General features: G+C 49.8%; 1 protein-coding gene across 3 annotated transcripts in view; it reads right to left on the reverse strand.

Annotated features, from left to right (window-relative positions):
* GNG4 (G protein subunit gamma 4) overlaps positions 1-27,897 on the reverse strand; it is a 63,874-nt gene that overhangs the window by 24,787 nt on the left and 11,190 nt on the right. For 2 of the 3 annotated variants that reach the window (XM_082720769.1, XM_082720770.1), the window contains exons 2-3: positions 6,384-6,477; positions 1,714-1,822 (exon numbers count right to left, since the gene is read on the reverse strand). In XM_082720769.1, coding sequence (XP_082576895.1) covers positions 1,714-1,812 — 99 coding nt within the window. In that variant the 5' untranslated portion in view covers positions 1,813-1,822; positions 6,384-6,477. The remainder of the gene's footprint in view (positions 1-1,713; positions 1,823-6,383; positions 6,478-27,897) is intronic. The other variant, XM_082720768.1, reaches the window with a different exon arrangement.

Here is a 27,897-nt window from a genome sequence, read left to right on the forward strand (position 1 = left end):
TCTCCCCAGTGTCTCCCACACGGCCTCGCTGAGTCCGCTCCCACTTCCTGGTGTGTCTGCCTCTGTGACCCAGCTCTGCGCCTCCCCCGCACCCCTGGCTGCCTAAAGCGGTGCTCCCTGCGCGACCCACAGCTCTTCTGGCAAGTCCAGCTGCCCCAAAAGAGCCATGCCCAGCTCGCGCTAGCCTTCCTTGCCCCTCGGGTACCACCTCCGAACCAACTACCCGCTCCTGACTCTGCAGGGCCTTCTCTGAGCGCGCGGAGGGGGCAGCCCGTGCGTCCTCGTCCCAGCGGCGCACCAGTGCAGAGCGGGCGTGTTTGTCAGAAGAGCGAGACCCCCACCACCCTGATCCTTTCGGAGAACGTCTGTCCTGTGGATCTCATTCTTAGATCCGTTTCTATACTAGTGGGGCTCTCCCTCTTTTACCTGTTGTTTTTTTTTTTTTTAAATTAAGATTTCATTTATTCATTTGAGAGAGAGAGACCGTGCGCGTGAGCATGGGGAGGGGCCAAAAGAAGGGGAGAAGCAGATTCGCCGCTGAGCAGGAAGCCCGATGCGGGGCTCCATCCTGGGACTCTGGGATCATGACCTGAGCGGAAGACAGATGACTGAGCCACCCAGGGGCCCCTCTCCCTCCTTTAGGATTGTTTGGTTCCTTGCTCTTTGCTCTAGCCTAGAGATGAAGGAGAGATGTCTAATCTGTAGCTGATGTCTAATCAGCACCTGCAGCATAGAGGCCCCGAACAGTACATGCGCACTTATGCCCACTTGTATCACGTCGTATTCCCCCCTCGCTTCATGTATCGCTGTGTCACTTTCTGTGCTCCTTTACCGCCCCCTTGGATAGCTCGAGCCCCAAAGCCCCAGTGTTCTCACAACTGTCCCAAGAGAGGCAGGAGCTGATGCTCTCTGGCTGTAATTCCAGCAGGAGGGGAGGTCTCAGTGCCAGGAACCTCAGGGAGGGACTGTCTGCTCTGCCAGGAGAAGGCTTTAGGGGTCACCCATTGTCCCCAGCAATTTGTCCTTTTTGAATCCAGATGCCTAGGCAAGACCCCTGTTCTGTGTGCCAGAGGCCCCTGGACTTGAGTTTCCTGGTGTCAGACTCCTGACAGCTGATGAACCCACACAGTATCTGAGAGCTCCAGGCTCTGCCTGGCCCCCTGCTGGCTTCTGAGTGGCATCTGGAGACTTTAGGTGGTTTCATCTTGCCTTGGCAAAAGGTCCCTCGTGAAGGGATCTACACTCATCAGCGTCATGAACGTGGTGAGAGGTGCCTGGCGCCTCTCTTCACTTTCCCCAAAGGGACGTCTGAAAATGTGGCCCACGGTTCAGTGCCTCCCTCCCAACAGCCCCTGTCAACATACCCAACAGAGTCTGATCTCGAAGTCACTGCATCGGGCAGGAAAACGATGATGGATCTCACTGTCAGACCCTCTCGCTTACTGGCATGACAACAGAGCAAAATAGAGCTGAGAGGAATACGGGTCTATTTTTGGCAGCTCCTTACGGAATTGGTGCACACTGTGTATTCTGCATCATTTGAATCCTTGAGCACACTTGGAACTCGGAGGCAAACACTCATTTGTAAATGTTACAGCTGCCAAGGTTGGCCAGCGGCTTAGCTGGGTGACGAGTTAACTCTCACAGGGAAGTGGGAGGAATGCTGGGAGCTGGGTTCTGGCCAGCGCGGAAGGCTGGCTGGCGCGGGCTTACCTTGACCCTGTCCATACAGGCTTCCATCTTGAGCTGCTCTACAGCCTTCCTGGCTTGCGAGATGCTAGTGGTGCTGTTGTTGGACATGACTTCTTTCATTCTGCTGCCCCTGAAAGAAGCGAAGTTGACGGGTTGGAAGAGGCTGACCCTCCTCGCCGTTCTCCCCTCTCCCACCACCTACAGCTTCTCTGTCCCAGCCGGGGAGCATTGGTGAGAAAACCCTCCCTCAACAAGGGAAAGACATGCTTCTCTAGAGTGATGGGAGTGAGACACTCGATTGTCAAGATGGTCTCAATGGTGGGTGGACCATATGGTCCCAGCGTTGCTTTAGTACTCCCATGACCGTAAGTAACACATTAACTTTTGTGCAGTACTTTGTTGGTAATAAATCATTTTCTTACACATTTGTTCATTTACGCTTCTAGCAGCCCTGAAGGTTGGCAAAACATACTAAGTAACACACATACGAACAAACTAAATTCTGTTTTGTAAGTAAAGAAGTGCAAACTTCAGGGAGGTTTTGCAAGCCAACAGCTAAAGTGCTCACGGCCAAACTCTGTGGATCCTGAACCCAAACTCAAAGCTGGGAAGCCCAGCCACGGGTTCTTTCCACGGTTTCATGTGGGCCTCTGGCTCTAAGTAAGTACCTGTTTCCCCTGGAAACAACTGCTTTATTATTAATTTTAATTTGCTCTCATTCCAAAAACCTTACAGACTCTGTACTGGCAGTTTGTTTTTAAGCATTAACACACATACATACACACACCCCTATCCCCAGCATAGATTTGTTTTTTCTAGAAGAAGGAAGAAATTCCCCCGATCGGATTTGGAATGATGCCACACGACTACGAAGAAACCTCTACAATGCTCACTGTTCCACAAGCAAGCATCGGTTCCCGCATCCATTTCCACAAAGATGCCGTGGATTCAGGTGCCCCAGCTAATGATCAAGTAGTTTTACGTGGAAGGGGTCTGAGAGCTGAAGATGGGCCACACAGGGAGCTTCCAAAGGCACAGAGCGAGGTGTGAAGAGGCCTGGCCAGCATGGCGGCGCACACGGCACGTGCTGAGGGTTCGGCACATTTGTGCTAACTCTGGTCCACGTGGGGCATGGCGGCCATTTCATGTGTCCTCGGGCGACTTTTCAAAAAGTAGAAGTCTCTTGTTATAAGATACAGAGCAGCTGCCTCAATCAGAGTTTGACAAGTGTGTGTTCTTGTCTTGCTTGGGAACTTCTACTCAAGAAGAAGAGGAGAATCAGGAGTAGCAGGGGCTTGGGGACCCAGCGAACAGCCATCCGCACCCCACCGTGGAGAGACATGCTGGCGTTTCTCCACGGTTTCAGGTCGGTGCGTGTCCCTGTGCGTGTCCCCAAGCCCGAGTGCCTGCCCTGGGCCTGTGTGTGCGTGTGTGGCTGTGCCCCCACGGATGTGTGTGTTCATGTGTATCTGTGTGCCTGTGTGCCCACAAAAAAGGAAGGAGGAGACACACACAGGGTTTCCAGCCCTCTCCAGCCTGATGCACGCCAAAAAGGATCCGACAATCATTGTCTTCAGATCCTGAATCTCCCTTCCCATTCCAGAGCTCATCCTCCTTCCTCCTGACTTTGGGCTTTTAGGAGTTACGGAGGTCACCGAAGAGGGGCACAGGCACGGCTGAGGAGAGGGCAGCTGCGGCCAGGGTCAGCAGGAGAGAAGAATGAAGACACAGGGGAAGGGCCAGGGCCGGGGGAGGGGGCAGGGAGGAGGTCTCTGCACCAAGAGTGTGCGGGGGTGGGGATGGGAGTGTGTACGAGGGCGTGGCGCGTCTGCACAAGAACTTCTACCCGCAGAACTGGGGCCGCACAGACAGGGAGAGGCCCTCACCCTCCCCCAGCCCCAGGCTAGCCGCATGGAGCACACCGATCCCACCCAGTTAGTGTCCCGTTCTTCCCCGTTGATGAAGAGGCGCACATTGTCAACATACCCCACTCTGCAGCACGGAAGAGCTCTGGCTGAAGGCTTAATATTGGGGAAGATCCCACTGAGCCGAGTCTGGGTTCTCGCATCCCAAACATAGGATAAGCTGGCGGGGGCGGGGGTGGGGCCGGCTCTCCAGCACCAGGGACGCATGGACTCTTACCCTGCCATGTCCTCTGTGTCCCCTCCAGACCAGGGGTGTCCACATCTCCAGTGTCACCTCTGAGCCTTCCTTGCTCACCCCCTTACTCTTCTTCAGCCACAAAGCACCACGTCCCTAGGGTCAACTAGTGTCACAGTCACCTAGCAGACGATCCAACCAATGGTCACTCCCTCCCAAGAGTTGTGTCTTTCCTGCCATGTAAATCCAACATCCTCCCAGGGAAGGGCTTCAAGATGCCACTGCAGAAAGCCCCCATGTACCAGCACTGGTGCCCATGACACACAGGCGGCCTTCCCGGGTCCTCGAGGCCAGCCGCCATCCCACTCCTGGTCCCGGTCACCCCTTGTTTTCCTTCCTTGTTGGGGCACAAGAGGAGAAACCCCATCTCTGGCTGCACTGACTGGGTCTTGCCATACTGGCCCCTGGAGAATGACCCAGGACAAAGACAGAAGACACATGGGACCACCTGCCCAGAGCCCCAAGCCGGATGGACCTTGGACATTCTGCCTCTGAGCCTCAACGCTGTGAAAAACTATTCTTCGCAGCTGAGGCCCCGTCCTGCGGCTGGAAGCCCCTCTTCATCTAAGGCTGACACTGCATATGTGGTGGCCTGTCCCTCCTCAGGGTCTGCACTCTCACTCACCCCTCTTTCTCCTGGAATGCTGGTGTCCCTGGGTGCCCTCTCCTCAACATAGAGAAATATATTTATGTCTTTTCTGTGACCTTCAAACAAAGAGACAAGAAAACAGAAAACCCTCACTCCCCTTCATTTCCACTCTTGAGAAAAAAGGGACAATGGCAGATGCCCACAGAGGACCCCGACGTAACTCCTGGTGGAGCTGCAAAAAGTAAGGCCAGAGCGCTCCCTTCCTGGGACACAGGATGACAAGCCTGTTCCGTTCCATCTCCTCTGTCTGCTCTGTGGCCCGTCGGTCCTGTCAGACCCTCTCACAGGATGTTGTTCCTCATGTTGTCCTCCGTGACCCTTATGGTTTCATGTCCTTACATTCATGGTCTCCCTCCAAGAGGCCAGTAAGCTTCCTCACAGCAGCACATGTACTCAGGACCTAGACTGTGATAACCGCCCCCCACCCCTGCCACCCACACCTGGACTGCAGTTCACAAGCTCCTGAGTGACTCCGGCATGGACCATAGGCGGAGAATGGCAGCCGGTTCCAGATCACGTGTCCTCTTTTGTTCCTTTTGTTCGTCAGGTCACCTTGGTTCCATGCATCTTCAGAACACTAAGGAAGTCCTTTAGAAGATTTGGTGGCGGTATGAATCTCTGGGGATCTTGCTAAAATGCAGGTTTTGATGGAGCGTGTTGGGGTTGGTCCAAGTGTGTGCATTTCTACCCGACTTCCGGCTGCTGCTGGTCCGTGGACCAGACATTGAATAGTGCGGCTCTGAACGAATCCCCAGATACTACTGGAAGGGAACATAGAGGTCCAGGCCCAATCCCCTTACTTTTTACATGAGGAGACCTATTTAGGGAGATTAAATAACTTGATCTAATTGAGCCGCTTCGTGGAAGTGGAAGGAAGCGATTCCCTGGTGTGGCTCCCAGCGTGCTGCCTCTCCTGGACCTCGTAAGGTGTTTGGGGCAAGATTAGAGTTTTTCCCCTGCCCCCTGGTCTATCCTGTTCTCCCAGGACAGACTCACCTGTCAAGTGAACTTGAACTTTGTCTTGCTTGGGACTGAGATGCCAGGGGCTTCCCCTGTGGGAGGCAACAAAACCCGGGGAGACCAGCCGGTGCTTCTGCCAAGTGGAGCTGGTGGCAGCTGAGTCTCTTAGAGACAAACCACAGGGGCGCCCGTGACGCCCTCCCTCCCCGCCAGTCCAGGCTGCTCTTAGTGTCCACCTGGGTAACAACTGCCCTTTCGAGGCTATCCAGACCCCGTTCCTGCATGAGAACTGATGGATGCTCTCCACATGCCTGTGTGTATGTGGGTCCACATGGACCCGAAAAGAGAAACAGGAGTAGAGACAAAGTGGAGATGAACAAAGCCAATGGGCACGCAGCCTCCTGGAGAAGGACCAGCTCAGCTGTTGGCTTCAGAGAAGACGAGGCAGATGGGAAAATGAGCCGAATGCAAGGGACAGAGGCCCTGTCACTGCTCCCGTCAGGGAGTCCTTTCATTTTGGGTACACAGGAACCCCCTCCCCCACAGACAGGTTTCACAGGGAGAGTCTCTCGGGCTGCGTCCTACAGTGCACAGCTCAGGGTCTGGCAGGAGGCGATGGGCAGCATAAGGCGCATGCCCATGGAGACGGTTTGAGTCCCCACCCCATGTCCCCCAACGGGGGCACGTCCATTCACATTCTAATGCCATGAACAGGCTTCATAAGGGCTAGCCCTCTGCTGTGGCAGGTGGAGAGGGAGACAGGATGGGGACAATCGCTAGAAGAAAGTGACAGTGGGAGGACGCGGCCCCACATTAAGGACCTTGCATGCCCTGCCTCCCCGCAGGCCCCCACAGGCACTGCTGCCAAAGACAGCTGCGCTCCTAGCGGGCCGTGCTCAGACGGGACACGCCACTTCCTCACCGGCTGAGAGGCAGCACAGCGACAGGCCTGGGCAGGGACGGGCTGGCGGTCGTCAGAGGAGAGGTTGGTTCGGGGCTCCCGCCTGGAGGCTCACCTGAAAGTGCAAGCAGGGTTGGGTCAGCAGGTGCAGCGAAGCCGGTGTCCCCCGAACCGCCCGCCTCCCCACGGCCTCCGCTGGCAGACCACATGGGAGGGGGTAGCCCCAGGCAGGAAGGGGAGTCCCAGTCTGACACCGCAGAGTGGGAGCATCTCGGGGCCACAGGCCGCCCTTGCCCTCCCTGGCCTGGACGTGGGGAGGCCTCCCCCAGCACCCCCCCACCACCCCGCTTCCAGCCAACCTCCACCAAACAGTTTAGAGGTCTTTCCTTATTACAGAAAGTGAGGCCGATTGTAGAAAAAGGTGAAGAGAGAGAAAATTACATCAAAGGAAATAAAAAACAACGATAAGGCCTCTTCCCAGAGATAACCACGGTTATTCCTGTGCTTATTAGAAATAAGCTGATTCCAACCGAAGGACGTTCAGCACAGAAGAGGTGACTCGACTGGGTGGCTTTAAGTCTTCTTTAAAGTCAGGGACTCTGCGGACAAAGAACTTGTTGCCTCCCTCCGCTGGAGAGGCCAAACCTTGGACAACAGGCACGTCCCCGTGGGGGGTCATCTACACCTCACCCTAGAACATCCATGTCCCAGAGATCCCAGGGGCCCTGCAGCAAAAATAAAGTTTGGCCAGCAACGGGCTGGACTACGGGGAAGGATGTGTGTAGTCCTGCTCAGTGCATTTTTCCCAGCCCACTGCGGAGGGTACAGCACTTCCCCGCTGCGAGTTTCCCTCACTCCATCTTCCAATGGGAGATAGAGAGACAGACAGACAGACAGACAGAAAAGTCCTTGAGAGGAGGCCTGCTGTCCTATAGGGGCAGAGCCTAAACTCTGCCCCCTAGGCAGATGACTTTATTTATTTATTTATTTATTTTTAAGATTTTATTTATTTATTTGACAGAGAGATCACAAGTAGGCAGAAAGGCAGGCAGAGAGAGGAGGAAGCAGGCTCCCCGCTGAGCAGAGAGCCCGACGTGGGACTCGATCCCAGGACCCTGAGATCATGACCTGAGCTGAAGGCAGCAGCTTAACCCACTGAGCCACCCAGGCACCCTAGGCAGATGACTTTAAAGCCAGGCTCCAGGAGTCTTCCCTGCCCATCCTCTGGACAGACATGAACCCCTGGGGAAGGGAGTGTGCGTGGGAGGCTGGGGAACAAGCCGCCAGACTAACCCAAGTCCCCTCCACACCCTGCCCTTTGCTTCCTTCAGTTATCTAATCTTCATTCCTTTTTTTTTTTTCCCTTAAGATTTTACTTATTTATCTATCTGAGAGAAAGAGTGAGTGAGAGAGAGCACAAGGAGAGAGAATGGGAGAAGCAGACTCCCCACTGAGCTGGGAGCCTGATGTGGGACTCAATCCCAGGACCCTGAGGTCATGATCTGAGCTGAAGGCAGACGGTTCACTGACTGAGCCCCCCAGGCATCCCTCTAATCTGTTCTGAAGTCAGGTGTGCTCAGGGGAATGCTCTCTACTCTCACTGTCTTGATCCTTAAAAGGAAGGCAGACAGACATTCCTCTGAGCGGGTGTCGCATCACAGTTCCTGCAAATGTCCTACAACAAATGCCATAAACAGGATGAGAAAAGCCAGGTGAGAACCAGAACAATACACAGAGGGCCGATGTTTGCTTTATGAAGCAGATTATGTATTTTGTCCCCGGACACATCCTGTCTTAGAGGTCAGAGGCTTCGTGCAGCAAAAGCTCTTGCCTGACTCCATGAAAAGCGTCCCTGGTCCCAGGGGTTGGTCATTCTTCTGCTCCTTCCTTTGGAGGACCACAATGCACACCAGCATAGTAAAGACTCTGATGAGCCCTGCAGGGATGAAACCTGTTTACTCAACCCATCACTCTCCCAAATGATTGATTCAGGAACATCCTGGGTTTTGTTTTGTTGCTTTTCATGGAACGGGGCATCTCGTACTTTTTTGTCACAAGTTGGGGTGAGCGAGTGAGACAAGTGGCTGCAGCGGGTCTGGCTGCCCCAAGGGCTGGCGGGATGGAGAAGAGCAGGGCACCTGGGTACCATTCTCCAGGCCCTTGCTCTTCCCCAGCCCATCGCGGGGAAGGTCTCCCTCTCCCAGTGGTCCCTGAACTGGCTGCTGTCAGCACAACCCTGGAGCTCAGTAACCCCAGGCCTGGCTCTATCCCACTGCAATGACCCAGAACCTCTGTGCCCTTTGCGGGCTCTCCGGGGATTCTGACACCTCGAGTTCTCAAACCACTGCCCAAGTCTGTTGGTTCTGAGACTTTGCTGTGCCCTGAATCACCTGGGGCCACTTAAAGATGAGAAGTGCGGGTCACACCCCAGACCACGGAAGTCACACTCGATCGTGTGGCTTTAAGGCTTCTTTAAAGTCAGGGACTCTGCGGATGAAGAACTTCTGACTTCCCAGGTACTGCCAGTGTGCGAGGCACATCTGAAAAGACACAGCTCTGGTCTGTGTCGACACTGCTGCTTGTCAAGCTCAGGTGTGCATGTGATTCACGTGAATCTCAGATTCTCAATTTGATAGATCCAGGTGGGCTTGGGCCGGACCGGCCTCTGCAGCCAGGGAGGTTGTTAGAGATACAGAACTGGGTCCCCCCCCCAGAGCTTGGGAACCGAATCCGCATTTTAACCCGAGTGATTCATGTGTAAGTTAGAGTGGGGCGGGTTCCGTGCTGGAGAGAGGGGCCTAGGGCCTCTGTATCAGGGACCCGGGGCCAGGGTGAAGAGGCTTTATTGGAGATGTGGGAGTCAGAGGTGGGAATGGGAGAGTCGCTGTTCTCCGGACCCTTGTGTTACCCGCACTCCCAGCCCACCTCCCCACCTTCCTTCAGCTGAGTCCGTGGCTCCGGTGGCTCGGAGAGAACAGACGTTAGGAAAGGACGAGAACTTCCTCTCGTCCCCTTGGCATCTGCAGAGCATTTTCCACCCGGCACTTGCGGAGTGTTTCAGAAATCAGCCTACCAAGCTGCCTCGGGCCCAGAAGAAGCTTGAGACACCTTCCCAGGATCGATGCTGTTTCTCAAAGTGAGACACATGTTTGGCGCCGACTGGAACTTGGCTCCTGACCGGCCTCCTTGATCTGCTGCTAAAAGAAGCTGTTTCTTGGGCACCTGGGTGGCTCAGTGGGTTAAGCCGCTACCTTCGGCTCAGGTCATGATCTCAGGGTCCTGGGATCGAGTCCCGCATCGGGCTCTCTGCTCGGCGGGGAGCCTGCTTCCCTCTCTCTCTCTCTCTCTCTGCCTGCCTCTCCATCTACTTGTGATTTCTCTCTGTCAAATGAATAAATAAAATCTTTAAAAAAAAAAAAAAAAAGAAGCTGTTTCTTACCAGCAGTGAATATGCTGCCATGATGTTTTCAGAAGCGTTTCTTCCCCCCCAAACAGAAAAAAACCATGCTCATCTGTACACAAAATGCTGTGGTCTCATTGTGAAGGCCTAGAAAGATCCACCGTGGGACCACCAGCTGGCTGGGAGGCTCTCAAAGGTAGAAGCTGGTTTTACTAATGTCTGCGTCCCCAGGATGAACCCAGGACAGGACCACTGTCCATGTGCTGATAACTGTGACTCATGTAGGCACGAGAGACCTAACGGGGGTGTCACAACAATGGCGCTGATTCTCCCTCCACGACTTCTCCTGTTTCATGCTTACATAGAGCTAATTCAGCTCCCAGTTGTGAAGTGTAATGCCCTCGAGTCCTTCATATCTGCTGATGGTGTGGTGCTGGGCCTTAAGGAACCAAAATCATAGTCTCTATTCTCAGAGAGCTTACAGTCGGGTGGGGGGTGCTGCACGTTGTTCAAGCAGTCGTGCTGGTGAATGATGGGAGCACGCAGTTCTTAGTTCCCTAACCACAGAATGTGACTTGTCCTGAAGGTCTATGTTGGTTTCTGTGAGTGATTCTGAAGCCACAAAGAGGAAGGAGACTTGCCTGCCCTCACAGAGCTCAGTGTCTGAGGGGAGAAGGTGAGTAAGTAATGGTAATGGTGTGATACTTGGGGCTGAACCCATTCTCTCCTTTTCTCATAATGACATAACTGAGAGGAAGACGGCGGAGTGGGAAGATCCCGAGCTTACCTCTGCCTGTGGACACACCAAGGCTGCAGCTACACGTAGAGCAACTCCCTCAGGGGATTACCTTAAGATTGATAGAACAGACCTTCCACAGCTAAAGACATGAAGAAAAAGTCACATCGAGAAGGGCAAGTGGGGCAGGGACAGGGTCTGATCACGACCCACACCCCACACTGGTAACCCACAAGCAGGCCCAGAGGTCTTCCCTGAGGAGCAAGGAGCAAGGAGTTCACACCCCACGTAGGGCAGTCCCTGCCCTGGGAATCTGCACCTCCAGGAAGACAAGCCCTCAATATATCCGGCCTTAAAATTCAGCAGAGCTTAAATCTGGGGGAGCTGAGTGCTACAGGAAACCAAGACTCTGCTGTTAATCTCATTCACTCTACTAGCACTTTTAAAAGTGCCTGGGTTATATGTGAAGGAGACTTTTTGATTAATTTTAGGGCATGTGCCAATGGGATAGGGATCTGTGGGAACTGTCTCTGGGAATGGATATGCTGATAAGTAGCATTTTTTCTTGCCCTCCTTCCACCTAAATGGCAGTATAAGAAAATAAAACGGTATGTATGAAGGAAACCTCAGGAATCTATCAGGTGATTTTCCAGCAGAAACTTTGCAGGCCGGAGGAAACAGCAAGATATCTTCAAAGTGTTGAAGGGAAAAATACCTGCAACTAAACATACTCTACCTGGCAAGATCATCATTCAGAACTGAAGGAGAGAGCAGTTCTCAGACAAACAGAAGTTAAAGAGTTCATCACCAGTAAAATGGCCTTATAAAAAATGTCAAAAAGTATTTCTTTAAGCACAAAAGAAAAGGTTATAACCAGAAGTTAAAAAAATTATGAAGGAAAAAGTGAAAAATAAGAAGATGTAAAATATGATGTCAAATATATAAAACATGGAGTGGAGCATAAAAACGTAAAGCTTTTAGAATGTGTTGGAATTTAAGCAACCATCAACTTGAAACAGACTGCTATATCTCCATACAGTGAACATATGAACCTCATAGTAACCACAAACTAACAATCTATACTAGTTACACAAAAAGTAAAGAAAAAGGAATCTGAGTGTAAGACTAAAGAAAGTCATCAAATCAGTAGAGAAGAGAGCAAGAGAAGAGGAGAGGAACAGAGAAGATCTACAAAAACAACCGGAAAACAAGGCAAAAATTGGCAACAAGAATCAACAATTACCTTACTTTACTTTAAATTACCTTGAATGTACATGCACTAAATGCTCCAATTAAAAAACATGGGGTGGGGTGCCTCGGTAGCTCAGTTGGTTAAGCAACTGCCCTTGGCTCAGATCATGATCCCGGAGTCCTGGGATCGAGTCCCACATTGGGCTCCCACCTCCATGGGGAGTCTGCTTCTCCCTCTGACCTTCTCCCTTCTCATGCTTTCTCTCACTATCTCTCTCTCTCTCAAATAAATAAATAAAATCTTAAAAAAAAAAGGACACAGAGTGAATGAATGAATAAAAAACCCAAGTCTCATCTATATGTTACCTACAAGAGACTCACTTCATATCTAAAGACACATGCAGCCTGAAGGTGAAGAAATATAAAAAGGTATTTCATGCCCTGGAAATGAAAAAAGGCTAGAGTAGCAATATTTCTGTCACACAAAATGGACTTCAAAATTAAGACTGAGCAAAAGACGAAGAACAACATTAGGTAATGATAAAGTGATCAATCCAACAAGAGGATATAACAATTGTAAATATCTATGCACCCAACATGGAAGCGCCTAAATACATAAAGCAAATGTTAACAGACATAAGGGGAGAAATTGACAGTAATACAATGACAGTAGGGGATTTCAACACCCACTTACATCAATGGGTAGACTGTCCACCCAGAAAATCAATACAGAAATCAGTGGCTTTGAAAGACACATTAGACCATATGAACTTAACAGATATATACAGAACATTCCATTCCCAAAAAGCAGAATATACATTCAAGTCCACATGGAACATTCTCCAGAATAGATCATGTTAGGCAACAAAACAAGTCTCAACTTTTAAGAAGATTGAAATCATTTCAAGCATCTTTTCTGGTCACCATGCTAAGATTTCATTACGAGAAAAAAGGCCTGGAAAAACACGGACTCATGGAGGCTAAACAACATGCTACAAGACAACCAATGGGCCAATGAAGAAGTCAAGAAGAAAATTGAAAAAAATGCCTTGAGATAAGTGAAAATGAGAACACAGTATTCCAAAACCTTTGGGATATAGATAAGCAGTCCTTACAGTAAGTTTATAGAAAAGCAAGAAAAATATGAAATAAACTATCTAACTTATACCTCAAGGAACTACAAAAAAACTAGAAAAAAATCCCAAAGTCACTCAGTAGAAGGAAAGAAATGGAGATCAGAGCAGAAATAAATGACATAGAGACTAAAACCAACAAACAAAAACCAATAGAAAAGATCAACAAAACCAAGAGCTGGATCTTTGAAAAGATAAGCACAATTGATAAACCTGTAGCCAGATTCATTAAGAAGAAAAGAGAGGACGCAAATAAATAAAATCAGAAAGAGAAGTTACAACTGGCATCATGGAAATACAAAGAATTGTAAGAGACTACTTATACACCAACATAAAAAATTATACACCAACAACCTAGAAGAAATAGATGAATTCCTTGAAATATACAATCTTCCAGGACTGAATCAGGAAGAAACAGAAAATCTGAACGAACTGATTACTACTAATGAAACTGAATTGGTCATCGAAACTCCCAGCAAACAAATGTACAGGACCTGATGGCTTCAGGTGAATCCTACCAAATGCTCAAAGAAGAGTTAGGACCTTTTCTTCCCAAAGTACTTTAAAAAAAGAAGAAGAAGAGGAAGGAAAACTTGCAAATTCATTCTATGAGGTCAGCCTTAACCTGACATCAAAACCAAGCCAAAAAGGAGAGAGAGAGAGAATATTATGAGCCAGTATCTCTGATGAACATAAATGCAAAAATCCTCAACAAAATATTAGCAAACCAAATTCAGTAATACATTAAAAAGATCATTCACTAAGACCAAGTGGGATTTATTTCAGGCATGCAAAGATGGTTCAATTATTTGTAAATCAGTGTGTGATACACTACATTACCAACATGACAGATTAAAATCATAGATCATCTTAATGGTTGCAGAAAAAGCATTCAACAAAATTCAATATCCATTCATGATAAAAGCTTGAAAATACTTCTAAATCTTGACACAAAGGCTACAGTAATTTTAAGAAATTCTATTTGGAAAACCAAATATGAGGCATTAATTATAGTAAGAATTCCACCTTATGAAGCCATGTTCACTTCTAGGGGCTTAATAGTCTTGGGCACAGACTGGGAAGGTGCACCTACCAGATCCCACATGCCCCCAGGAAAGAGGTCACTGGAGAGAGAGCCCAACACACAGCCCTGAGTCCCTAGCCACACTTTGGTCCTGAGTCACCATTTCCAATACTGCAGGGTACCCAGCCCGCAGCTTTGCTCTTTGGTCCAATTCCCACAGGTTAAGGGTGCTACAAGTATAAATATTAAGAATGTCACTATTTTCACCCTAAAATCCCGTTAGGTGCTAGGGCCTCAAGGTGCCACTGCTTTGGGCATAAAAGCTGAGGAGAGGTTCTCCTAGGGTTCACAGCAATCATTTATTGAAGATACATTGTTTTTGAATTGCCACAAAGATTTTATGCATCAAGTCAACATGTCAGAGTGCCCTCCCCCACTCCGCCCATAATGGAGCTTCAAAATAAGGGGGAGGGATATTTCACTGGAAAAGTCATAACCACTCTACTAGCAAAGGCACAGACTTTCTCTACATGTAGAAGCAGAAAACGGTACTTTAGCATCCCAAGAAGAATTTTGTTTTTTTCTCACAGTCATGCCAGGGTAGACCCAAACATCCTGACCCCTGAGCAGAGAATTAGGAGCTGTCACACCAGGCTGCATGGGAAGGCGGTTCTCTCGTTCCCCTCGGTCAGGACAAGGCCAGGGGCATCCCCACTCCGGCTTGAACCACATTGCAATGTAAACACTGTGATAGTTGAGCCTGATGCATTTTACAATCTCGGTTTCCATTATTCAATTTACATCTTGATTGCCTGATAGCATCTGCCCGATTCGATAGCAGCGCATCACCCCGAGGTTAAACCAGCGCAGGGATAAGGAGATTTCTGTGCAGCACAGACTGTAATGCACCTGAGGGACAAGCGGATTCTTAGAAGATCGCTCTGGGTCTGAACAAAGTTGGAGCACACTGGTCACCAGTCCCCAGGTGACTGCCTGCCTTATCTGTCCCTGATTAAGGTCAAGAAAATTAGAGAAGGTTGGCAGACAGTTGTTATATTGAAGGACATTTGACAAGTTAGTGCAGACGCAACAAGAGAGAGAGAACCCAGGACCATCTTCTCTGGGACCCTTAAGGCTTCCCACTCTCTCATGTACGTGGCTGCTCCAGACATCCTCTGTTTCTTTGGCCTGGCAGATAGAGCCCCAGAATTTTATTCGGCGGCAACGGCATTAAAAAGTCTGAGTGTTGGGGCGCCTGGGTGGCTCAGTGGGTTAAGCCACTGCCTTCGGCTCAGGTCATGATCTTAGGGTCCTGGGATCGAGTCCCGCATCGGGCTCTCTGCTCAGCGGGGAGCCTGCTTCCTCCTCTCTCTCTCTGCCTGCCTCTCTGCCTACTTGTGATCTCTCTCTGTCAAATAAATAAATAAAATCTTTAAAAAAAAAAAGTCTGAGTGTTCTGCTGCTTTTATATCAGCCTTCCTAGAGTATATGTAGTTAATTCTTTCTCTGCCTGCTGGATAAGACAAATATTCATTGCGCACACTGGACCATGCCGTTGACCAGAGTGAAGATATTTAAGAAGTAAGACCCATGTCCTGCGTGTGGCGCCTTATAGTATAGGAAACAGGTATTTTCATTTTTTCTCAGGGCGACTCTACTGAAATGGGCAGGTCACTGCCCCGAGGAAGAAGAAGCAGTTGGGAGGTGACATGGTTGGGCCAGTGTTTTGGCTTTCGAGCACGGCGGTAACAAATCACTGCACACTTGGTGTGGCTTGAAACCTCCTATTATTTATTCTCACAGTTCTTGAGCCTAGAAGTTTGAAGTCAAGACCATTAGGGCCATGCAAGGCCATGTTCTTTTTGAAGATAACAGGGAGACGATCTTTCCTCTCCTTTTCCTGGTCTGGGGGCTCCCAGCAATCCTTGGCATCCTTGTGTGTACATACATCACTTCCATCTATACAACCCCCTCTTCTTGTTTCTGTGTCCCATCCTTTTCTTACAAGGGCACCAACCATGTACCGGATACAAGGCCTTCCCTAAGCCAGTACGACCTCATCTTAACTAATTACATTTTCAAAGACCCTACTTCCAGATAAAACGACATGTGATGTTCTCCCCATTCTAGTAGGAATGGGGAGGACACTATTCAACCCAGTATCCCATGAACCCAAGATTTGTGGCTATCGGTCTCTGATGGTTTCTACAAAGCATCACATATGTTTTGCTCTTTGTAAGACCTGTAAGGAAACACCTGAGAATGGCATGGTGTTTCACAGCTGGGTGAAAGAAATTCATCTTAGGGTGATGGAAACATGGGTTGAGAACCCATGTTCTCATGAACATGGGTTCATAACCTATAACATGGTTCATTATGAACCATGTTCATAACCTATAACCATCTCAATTTCTCCACTTTTCAGTGGAGTTTATTTCTCCAAAGCCATTAAATAGCTAATTAGTGGGGAAAATAGGATGAGAACCTCAAGTTGATCACCCACCATTCATTTATTTGACCCTTACTGAGTCAGGCATGAAGAAATGAGGGAGTGACTCAAACATGATCGTCACCTCTATTTTGTGCAGGAGACACATCTCATGGCAGCATAAGCAATCAGAGATTCCGGGTGCCACCACAGAAGTCTGTGAAGGGTAGAGGGGCCAAAAGGAGAGGGTGGATCCTTCTTGGGGTGGGCAGGGAGGTAAGGAGGAAAGTGGGAAGGCTCCATACTCAATGTGAGCCTGGGAAGGTGACTAGGAGCCCACCAGGCAGAGGAACAGCATGTGCGAAGGTAGACAAAGTTCACACATGCCTGGCATGGTCTAAAAACTGCATACTTCTTTGTTCCTGGAGCCTGGGAGTGCAGGGGTCAGATCACAGAGGGTCTCAAATGCTATTCTGAGGAGGTGAGACTTGTATCAAGCAGGCAGTTATAATCAATTGAAGGGTATTTAAGCAGAGAGGTAATAAGATTGCTTTTACATTTCAGAAAGGTCACTTCAATCTACTGTGCAGAATGTACCAGAGGTGAAGGAGATAAGCAACAGACCAGATTGGAAGCTCCATGAGTCTAGATGAGAGACTCACCGTGTGCACTGGGTGCTCTAGTGGAGAGATGAGGTGGGAGGTGAGAGGAAGCCAGTACCGGGATGGAAGCACACAGGGGATGAAACTAGGTTGGGAAGGTGGGGAGGAAGGGTCTGGACCCATGGTCAGGGGGATGGCGCCATGCCACTCACCAGGCTCCAGAAGTGAAAGTGGGGTTTGCAGGTGTGTGCGACGAGTTCCCATGGGGCAGGCTGCATTGAGGGTGACCTCAGGACACTGAAGAGGACATGCCCAGCAGACAGGCAGATGGACAAGGATGCACTTGGAAGTGAGTTTGAGCTGAAGATGCAGAATCCTAAGTCAGGACTGCAGGGGCACCTGAAGTCCACTCGGGAAGGGCTCCGAGGAGGAGGGAGCGTGAGCCACTGGCCCAGCCGGCAGGGAGCTAGGCTCAGACCAGCATGGTGGGGCTGGGCAGAGGAAGGGGACTCCCAGCTCATCTCTGCTCCATTTCTTTGCTCGTTAGTCTGCACTTTCAGAATTGTAGAAGGAAAAGATTCAATACCAATAAAGCCAATAAATTATTGGCTGAGGGTGAGACCAAGATGGCTGGGAGACAGGCGGCCTTTCTCAAGAACTCCTGGGCCAAGAAGGCGGTGCTGGTCACGTCCTTCACCACTGGGGGCTTCGACGTCACTCTGCTCCCCTCAGCCCCTTCACCAAATGAGCCACATGACCAACCAGGTCACCCCCTACACCTACCCAGTGCCCTTGAGATGATGGGAACACGCACTGTGCACACGGCCTGCCCTACGACCCCCACCCCAGGGTCTGAGTGTGCGGTGGCTGAACAAACTGTGAGCCAATACCTCTGGTGACAGGCAGGAGCCCCCTTCCCTACGGCCAATAAAAAGTGAAAAGGGAAAAAAATCCCCCTCAAAACAACAAATTATTTTTATGGATCAAAGGGCACAAACTTGCTAGGACTCTGACTGGGGCTTCATCAAGTGAAATTCTGCAGAACAGAGACCGAGGACGTCCAGGGTCAGCACAGACACCAAAGGAGTATGCGGCTGGTGGGGCGAGCACAGTCTTCCGTGAGACTTTTGGCCGCTGCCACTGGGGAGAGAGTGGGGCTCGCTCTCAGGGAGATGCCTGCCGGGACAGAGGACCATACAGGCTCTGAACTATGCACAGCTGACCCTCGAGCGATGCAGGAGGTAGGGGCGCTGACCTTCCCTGCAACCTGAAATCTGCCTGTAACTCCCGACTTCCCCAGCACTTAAGCACTCATAGCCAACCAGCAGCCGGTGACTAGCGCTTACTTTGTATCTTACATGTGTTTTATATTGTATCCTTACAATAAACTAAGCTGGAGAAAAGAAAAGGTGATGAAGGAAATCATAAGGAAGAGAAAATATATTCGCAGTGCTGCGCTGTACTTACGGGAAACAATCCCGCATCAGTGGACCCTCACGGCTCAAACCTGCGTAGGTCAAGGGTCAGCCAGACTCTGCGCCTCACGAACTGTGTGGTCATAAATGCCCACACACGCTCGATGGGTCATGCCCTGTGATCAGGGAGAGGCGGTTCGTGCCAGGTTTTCTGTCCACCCTCCCCAGCTGGATCCTTTTCCACCACGTGCTCAGGTTCAAGTGCAGTTTGCGATGTCAGAGCCGGGTAAAACCAGTGGCTGTCATGAGTCTGGATGCACTGCCTCTCTCTGGGAGGGTTTCTCCTGTCCCCCAGCACAGCCCTCTCCCCTCACTCTGGTGGTTCCCTTGAACGTGGGCTCAGAGGCCATGGTCTATCCGTGCCTTGTAGGGAAACCATAGTCTTGACAGACAGACCGAACTAACCAATGAAGACGAGGCTGTTCTGTCCTCTGGGACCAGTTCCAGGAAACACTGTTTCTGAAGATGCCAGCGGCTGGCAACAGCATTTCATCTCTTACCATTCTGTAAGACCAATTTACAATGAAATGCCTGAATTTCTAAATAAATTTGTTGAGGTGACATTCACCTGGCATGATAACTATTTTGAGGCGAACACTCAGTACGTTCACGACGTTGTGCAAACACCAGCTCTATCTCATTTCAGTACATTTCCGTCACTCCAGAATAAAACTCTGTACTCAGTAAGCGCTTCTCTCCCAAGCCCCTGGCAACAACCAGAGTCTGACTGCTCTCTGTCTCGGTGGTTGTGCCTACCTGGACATTTCGTATGAATCAAAGAACTCAACAGGTGCTCTTTTGTGTCTGGCTTATTCCACTAGCATAATGTTTGGGGTCACATTCACCTTGTCGCCCATATCAGCTCCTCCTTCCTTCTACAGCTGAAGGATGCTCACTGTGCAGACATACCACGATTTTTGGTCTGTCCTTCTTTTGATGGACATTTGAGCTGTCTCTGCCTTTTGACTACTGTGACTACTGCTGCTTTGATATGCATATACCTACATTTGTCTGAGTACCTGTTTTAAACAATTTTATGTCCCCTCCAGTAATGTATGAAGCTCCATTTTTTCCATATCCTCACCAACATTGTTATTTTCCATTTAGGGGGTGGCTATCGCCCTCCCAGTAGGTGGGAAGTGGCACCTCGTTGTGGTTTTCATTTGTATTTGCCTCATGACTCCTGATGTGGAGAGACTTTTTGTGTGCATATTGGCATCATTTACTCTTTAAGAATGGTCTTACTGTGGGGCACCTGGGTGGCTCCGTTGGTTAGGTGCCTGACTCTTGATTTTGGCTTAAGGTCATAATCTCAGGGTCATGAGATCAGGCCCTGCATTGGGCTCCACGCTCAGCCTGGAGTTTATTTGGGACTCTCCCTCTCCCTCCCCCTCAACTCATGCTCTCTCACTCCTAAAATAAACAAAAATTTTTTAAACAATGACCTTAGTGTTAAACTTAAAATTTTGTAACAATCTCAGGTTTACAGAAAAGCTGCAAGTTCAACACCAGGGATTGTCTTCTGAACCACTCAAGCATAAGCTGCCAGCCCAAGTCTCTATTACCCCTCAGCACCATGGGTCTCCGGAAGACAAGGACACTCTCTTATGCAACCACAATACGACCCTCAAAGTCAGGCCAATGTACACTGCTATATCCCTATCATCCGGTCCTCAGACTCCATTCAAGTTTCATAAAAAGTGCCAGTAATATCCTTCATAGCAGAAGGAAAGCAACTGCCGGCCGTGCGGCCTTGGACTTCTGCCTCCAGAACTATGAGAAAATAAATTTCTGCTGTTCAAGCCACTGGTGATACAGCTAATACAGCTCCTCCCTGGTTGTAAGAAGAAAGCCAACTGCCTTCGCTCAGTGCAATGCCGCAGACTGACCAAACCTTCAGGCTCGCACAATTACAACAGCAATGGGTCTCTATCTATTCATGAAGACAAGGGCAGAAGGCCCAGCTGGCCGGCAGGACAGTATCAGGATATCCCACGAGGGGCCTTCAGAAGTTCTTACTGCGGTTTAGGTAGTGTCCAGGAGCCATTCCCAAGCGGTAGCACAGTGCAAGGAGACGACATCTACATGGGTGGGTGTGGGGGCCACCTTGGTGCAGACGACCCCTGCCCACAGAAGCAGTATCTCTTCAAAATAGCTTCCAGGTCCCCACAGGGACATGCCACTTAAAAAAGTTACCAAAACTCGGGTAAGCCCAAAGTGTAGTGTCTACAGGAGGTGTTTGAGGTTCATTCATCACTGCTTCCAGTCCATGAGTAGTTTACTATTTGGGGGACATTTTGACCATAAGCAATGTCACCTGACAATACAGTTGACATACATTGTCTTATGTGGTTTCCAGGGTGTCACAGGTGAGCAGAAAAATGCCTTCTTTAAGATGCTCATGTCCTCATTCCCAGAATCTGTAAGTATGTAACATGACAAGGAGGAAATAAGAGTGGATGGAATTAAGGTTCCTAATCAGTGGACATTAAAATAAGAGGTTAGGGATGCCCGGGAGGCTCAGTCAGTTAAGTGTCTGCCTTCGTCTCAGGTCATGATTTCTAGGTCCTGGGATCGAGCCCTGCATCAGGCTCTCTGCTCAGTGGGGAGACTGCTTCTTTTCTGCTCGTGCTCCCTTTCACTCTCTCTCAAATAAATATGATCTTTAAGAATAAAATAAAATAAAATAAGGAGGTTACCCTGGCTTATCTGGGTGGGTCCAATGTCATCACAAGGGTTCTAACAAGAGAAAGAGGGAGGCAGGAGAGTCAGTGTCAGTGCCTGAGATTTTAAGGTGCTACATCTGAAGATGGAAGAGGGCTATCTCAAGGAAGGTAACCAGCCTCCTCTGGAGGCTGGAAAAGGCAAGAAGACAGAAACAAATGCACTTCTGAAAACACCGTAATTTTAGCCCAGTGAGACCCTTTTCAGATTTCAGACTTCTAGAACTGTAATACAATAGATGTGCTGTTTGAAGCCACTAACTTAGTTATAGCTGCAATGCCGGGTAGCAGAGCCAGGAGGTTAGCAAGGCTGGGTTCTCACGCAGCAGAGGGAGAGGGTGTACGACACTTTCACCCACACCCATATACAGCTGGACCCTCCCTCCCTCCTCCAGCTCTCTCTTCTCCTTTCTGGCTCTCTCCGACTGTATTAGTCAGCTTTGGCTGCCATAACAAAGAATCACAGACTTAGTGGTTATGCAACAGATGCTTATTTTCTTACAGTAAGAGAGGCCAAAAGTCCAGGGTTAAAGTGTTGGCAGGTTGATATCTTCTCAGGTGCTTCTCCTTGGCTTACAGATGGTTGCTTTCTTGCTGTGTCCTCAAGTGACCTTCCCTCTCTGTTGGTCTGTGTCCTAATCTCTTCTTATAAGGACACCAGTCCCATTGGATCAGGGCTCATCTGCATGACCCCATTAATTACCTCTTTCAAGGCCCAGTTTCCAAATAGGGTCACATTCTGTGACATTCTGAATTTGGTGGGGACACAATTTGCCCATAACACTCTACCCCCTGGACCCCCGAAGTTCATGTCTCTCTTACATGACAAGTAAACTCACCCCATCCCAACAGTTCCAGAGTCTTAATCTTACTCCAGCACCATCTTTAAATCCAAAGTGTCATTTAAATCACATGTGGGTTCCAGGCCTCCTCCTGATCCTTCTTTTCTATTTGTTTGTCTTCTAGATCACTAATTCGATCTTCTGCCTCGCTTACCCTAGGTGTTAAGAGGATTTCGATTAGATTGGATCTCAGTGATAGCCTTTTTAACTTCTGCTAGATCAGCTCTCCCTTCCGCCCGTAGGGATTTTATGTTGCCACTAATGGTCTTCTCCAACCTAGCCATTGCCTGGATAATTGTTACCCTGAATTCCCTTTCTGACATATTGTTTATGTCCATATCCAGTAATTCTGTGGCAGAGGTCACAGTCTCTGAATTCTTCCTCTGTTGGGTGTTCCTCCTCCTAGTCATTTTGGTGAGATGTGGTTGAGGGGATGTGTAGCTGAAAATATCCACCATGATCCAAGAAAAAAAAAAATCACGTATGGGTGAGACGTGAGCTATGACTCATCTTGAGGGAAAAACTCCAGTTTTTCGTGGGGTTTACTCCATGAAATCAGACAAGGTATCTGTTGCCAAAACACAATGGTGGCCTATGATAGATTTTTCCATGCTGAAAGGGAGAAATCAGAAAGAAGAACGGGGTCATGGGTCCCAAATGAGTCCTTTGAAAGACAGTGTAGTACTTCAGACCATGTCAACTCCCATTTTGATGTGACATTATTTCAAAAGAAGAGCTATTTTTACCAGGCGGGAAGTGTCTGATTGTCAGAGCAAAATGACACATCTGAATTTTCCATGTAACTTTTAATTGAGAAAAGGACAAGTGCTGTCATATTTCAGCACCTATCATTACTCCAGAATAATGCATTTTCTATAAACGCTACTCGGCAAGCTACTCATTTGCACATTCCTGGAGAATTAATCTTTTTAAAGAAATAACAAGATTGTGTTCCAAAGAATCAGGATTTTACGTTACATCGTGTGTGCGTCTGTGTGTGTGTGTGTGTGTGTATTTATTTCCCATCTCATTTGCTTCCTGCTAGATCTTTAGTAGTAAGACCACGCAAGCCTGCTTTGTGGTCTGCGGCTCCATCCCGGTCCCTCTCATCTCCAGCCGCCTGTTTTTCGTCGTGATCAAGATTGCGATTTGCAAACAGGCTCCTAAACGCTGGAGGAAGACTGTGAGTAAACTTCGGCTCCTGGAAGATCCGTAACACTCGGCTGACTTTCCGGAACCGGGGCAAGAGCTGGCTTTGAGAGTAGCTCCCAGGAGGACCCGGAGCCCGCCGAGGACCCAGTGCGGGTGGGGCTGCCAGGCTGCTGAGGAAGGAATTACCAGAAGGCAGGGGAGGGCCCCATGTGGCAAAGGTCCACAAGGATCTTGGTGAAAGGAATGGGGACTAATCCCTTCCTGTGACCTCCACAAAGCTACAGGCCTGTCCTCCCTTCCCTTATCTCTCTCTGGCCCAGGACACTACTTCTCTTTCCCACCTTCCCAGCCTTCTCTTGCAACCTTTTCAACCTCTTTAACAAAAAACAAAAAATACTGTTCAGAGCAGTTTTAAGTTTCACAGCAAAACGGAGCAGGGAATAGAGATTTCCCCCCATGCATGGCATTCTCCATGGCACGGACGCACCGTAACCACCCAGAGCCCACAGATCGCACTGTCGTTCATTCCTGGTGCTGTGCATTCTGTGGGTTTGGACAAATGTATAATGACAGGTCGAGCCATCGTTATAGTGTCCTACACAATAGTTTCACTGCCCTAAAAATCCTGAGGGTCAGGCATAATTATACCTGAGCCATGCCGCCGCTCTTAAGGTTAAACGAGGTAATGTGACTGAAGGGTCTAGAAAACCGGCTGGCACGGTGTGAAGGGCCGTCAGTAAGTGGCCGTTATCAGCAGGATGGAGGCACCCGGAAGCAGACTGCCGGGGCTCTTGGGGTATGGACTGTCTGCTGCTCTCCCCGGGACTCTGCCGGGAACTGCAAGCCTTCTGGGTATGTTACATGTAAGGGAGAGAGGGAGACTGGGTGGCCCAGTTGGGGAGCATCTGCCTTTGGTTCAGGTCATGATCCCGGGGTCCTGGGATCAAGCCCCACATGGTGCTCTCTGCTCAGTGGGGAGTCTACTTCTCCCTCTCACTCTGCCCCTGTCCCTCATTCGTGTTCTCTCTCAAACAAATGGATGGAATCGTAAAAACAACAATCATGTAAGGGAGAAAGCTAACCGCCTGGAGTAGAGTGAGGCCCAAATCCGTACCTTCGGACACGAACGATGGGATGGCACTCACAGCTGCTGACCTACACCTCCCCTGCTCACGTTCAAGGAGAGGCAGGGGTGGTAGGTTAAGGAACAGACACACTCAGGAGTCTTTGGCTTTTGTTTCCAAAGCCTTGCCTTATGTGGGAAAGAAGTTGTACTGTAGGGCGGCTGCAGAGCAGGAAAGGAGGAGCTGCCCCGGCACGAGACAGCGACCCTCTCCAATAGCCCGGGGTGGCTGGGGGTGGGGGGCGAGGACTGCACTACCCCCCTGAGTAGGGCATGGGCGGGGGTGGCAAGATCCCAGCGGAAAGTGGCCAGGGGCGGGGTTCCTGGAAGAGACTGTTGTGCCCCCAGGCAGGACCAGGACCAAGAGCCTCTAGCCTCAAGGGCCGTACCCAGCTGACAGGTTCTCACAGTCACCTAGTCCTCGAGATGCCTCAAGGACCAAGGGGGCCCCTCTGCCACACCCTGGACCTGCCTGAGTTCTGGGGAATCACAGGGAGGCTGGGGACGGCTGGGGATGCCCGAGACAGGAGTTCCCTGCCGGCCGGAGGGATGGACGCCTCAGTGAAAGACGAGTTACGGGAAAATCAGAAAAACCCGTTGCTCCCCCACACCCGAGTCCGGGGACTGGGATTCACACCAGCCTGTCCATGCGGCCTCCCCCCGGGCCGGCCAGGGTCCGGGTTAAGGAGGCTCTGCAGCAGCCCTGCCACCTATCCGCTTCACACAGCTGCTCCCTCTGCTGCCGTGACTGAGGCCTCAGCCTCCTGTGATTCTGGGGCCTCCCTGCAAGTCCCCTGGTCCGGGGCGCCGGGTCCCAGCACCTCGGGGTCTGGCTCTCTGCAGCTCGCCAGTCACTCATGACCTAGCCGCCTCTTCGAAGGCTTGTTTCGTTGGAACCTTTGTGACCGATGGTGCGGCAGCTGGAGCAGCCCCAAGTTCATTACTGAACCGGGCCCCCTACAGAACGGAGCAGGACCGGGAGGCGGCCGGGAAACCCCTCCAACAGAATTCGCGTTTGCTCTACTTGGACGTGCAGGAGTTTTAACATCTGCTTGATGTTTCATGAGTAAACCTGACGTTTATACAAGACAAGAGGAAGCAGAGGCTCAGATATTTTGTTTCTGAATCCACATTTTAATGTAATGTAATTTCTTCTGAAATGTCAAATATGCGAGAGGCTTTTGAAAAATTGGTACCAAGCTTCCTCCGTATGATATTCAAAATTAAATAATTCCAGTCCCAACTAAGAGTCGGCTGCCTGCCCTGGCTCGTAGGTGCCTGGAACTTTGCCACTGTCATCTTTTGCTTTCACTAGTTGTTCGCCAGCCCAACTCTTGCTGGTAAATCTGCCTCTGCTCATTTTCAGGGTCTCACTCAGATGCTATCACCCTCTCAAACAAAATTTTCTTGAGCTGGCTTGCCCCCGTGGTCCCTGGAGCTGAGCGCCACTGCCCATTGCTGTGATGCTTCTAGGCTTTCTGTTGTCCTCACTGCCTGAGACCTTGTACTCTGGTACTCAAGTAGTGGTGAATATGTGTTTTCTTCCTTCCTAGACTGCCAACTCTTTGAGCACAGAATATTTGTTAGGTTCATTTTTTTACTTTTTAAAGATTTTTATTTATTTATCTGGCAGAGAGAGAGCACGCACGCACAAGCAGGGGGAGCGGCAGGCAGAGGGAGAAGCAGGCTCCCCGCTGAGCAGGGAGTGGACGTGGGACTCCATCCCAGGACCCCAGGATCATGACCTGAGCCGAAGGCAGATGCTTCCCCATCTGAGCCACTCAGACGCCCTTTCCCTTTCTTTCAAATAGGACAACAGTTAAGATATTTGAGGTCCCCTTTCTGTCATCCTACCTTTGCATAAATCAAGCACACACTCTTTATCCAAAAGACCTAAGAATTCTCTTGTGAGACTGTTTCAAAATGATCCTCAAACCCCAAACAGCTGAAAGCTGTCAGAGACACACCTTCAGAGCACGGTAAGTGCTTGACTTTGCTGTTGAGCACAGCAGACCAAGGTCTGCCAAGGCCAGCTCTGTGGCGGGGTCCGCACAGCAGACCAAGGCAGAGCCGCCAAAGTCAGGTGTTTTGTCCTGGGGATTCTGATGGCCGAGATGCCAGTGTGAGTCCCTGGGGGTCTGCCTGTCATACACGAGAGCCACCCAGAGTGGTGTGGGCACAGCCCAGCATCCTTTGGGAAGCCTGGCCCTCCCCCTGTACGGGAGAGGAGCTCTGAACTGCTGTCAGAGCCAGCCACCCGCTCTGTGGGCCGGACGCCTCAGTCACTCAGCACTCCTGGATGCAAAGTACCACAGCCTGACCCTCACACCCCCAGGGGAGGCACCCCAGGACGCTCCCATGACTTCTTACTTCACACGATTTACACCTCTCCTGCAATTCCTGTCTTCTCATTCTTCTGAACGTGGTGACGCAGGAATTAATCCTCAGCTGACCAAATGATGGCACCGACAGGCATGAAAAAGTCAATCTGGGACCGTGTCCCATAAGTTTGAGAGAGCCCCCGAGAGGGATGTGGTGGACCGCAAGCGGAGGGGGTCCGCAGGCTGCAGCTCCTTCCCCGCGGGAGAGCGCCTCCTGCAGGTAGGACTCCCGGGTCAGACTTCGCAGCTTCGTGCAGACCCCGCACCTTCTCTGCAAACCAGCTACCAGACCGAATCCAAGAATCCTCCTTCAAGCCAGGTAGGAGCAGTCAGAATGCTCTGATGCTCGTTCTGGAGACAAAGAGTTTGGAAAAAGAGGGTTTTATTTTTTGTTTTTGTTTTTCCAGATAGGAAGGGTGGCTGAGAAGCCAGGAGATTTACTTCTAATCCCATTTCAATTTTGGTTACTTGTCTGACTGCGAGTAAGTTTCTGTCCCTGCATTTCAGGGTTCCCCTTTGTAACAGTCTGTCATTGTCCCCAAAAGAGCAGAGTCAAGTACGATGCCTCAAGCAGGAACAAAACCAACAAGATAACTTAGCAAATACATGAAATCTGAGAAACCATCACTTGACTTTTTAAAAGATTTTACTTATTTATTTGACAGAGAGAGACAGACAAAGAGCGCACAAGCAGGCAGAGCAGGAAGCAGAGGGAGAGGGAGAAGCAGGCTCTCCACCAAGCAGAGAGCCCAATGCGGGGCTCGACCCCAGGACCCTGGGATCATGACCCAAGGTGAAGGCAACCAACCACCCAATCGAATGAGCCACCAAGGCGCTCCGTCACTCAACTTTCTGAGAAAAGGTAACAACCTAATGGCGTGATCATGATGAAAAAACAAACAAAGAAAATTAGTCACAGAGTTTTCATTCTAGTTTAGGAGAATTTATGACCAAATGACTGCTCAGACACCTGCCTTCAAAAGAGAAAGGAAGCCTGACCTCAGAGGCCGTCACCCACGAGCACTGTTGATCATGTGTTACAGACGTTAATGGATCTCTCCAAGCTGTTTATTCATATTTTGCAGACTGACTTATGAGCTATGTATGGAGGAGAATGTTTTAACAGCAGTGAAAAAAAAAAAGACACATTAAATAAGTCTGAAAGTGATCTGGGTATTTTCCAAGAAAAAAGATACAGAGTCTGATGTGAGTTTTTCTTTAACGCATTGGCAGCCTGTTGATGACCTCTGCAAAGTAGTTGTCCAGGGTGACTGTCCCTGAGCGGTACAGGTGAGGGTGGCGAGTGGCTGGGCTGTGGCTAGAGG

This window comes from Mustela nivalis (assembly GCF_964662115.1).
Source record: "Mustela nivalis genome assembly, chromosome: 2".
In the NCBI taxonomy this organism is placed as follows: Eukaryota; Metazoa; Chordata; class Mammalia; order Carnivora; family Mustelidae; genus Mustela; species Mustela nivalis.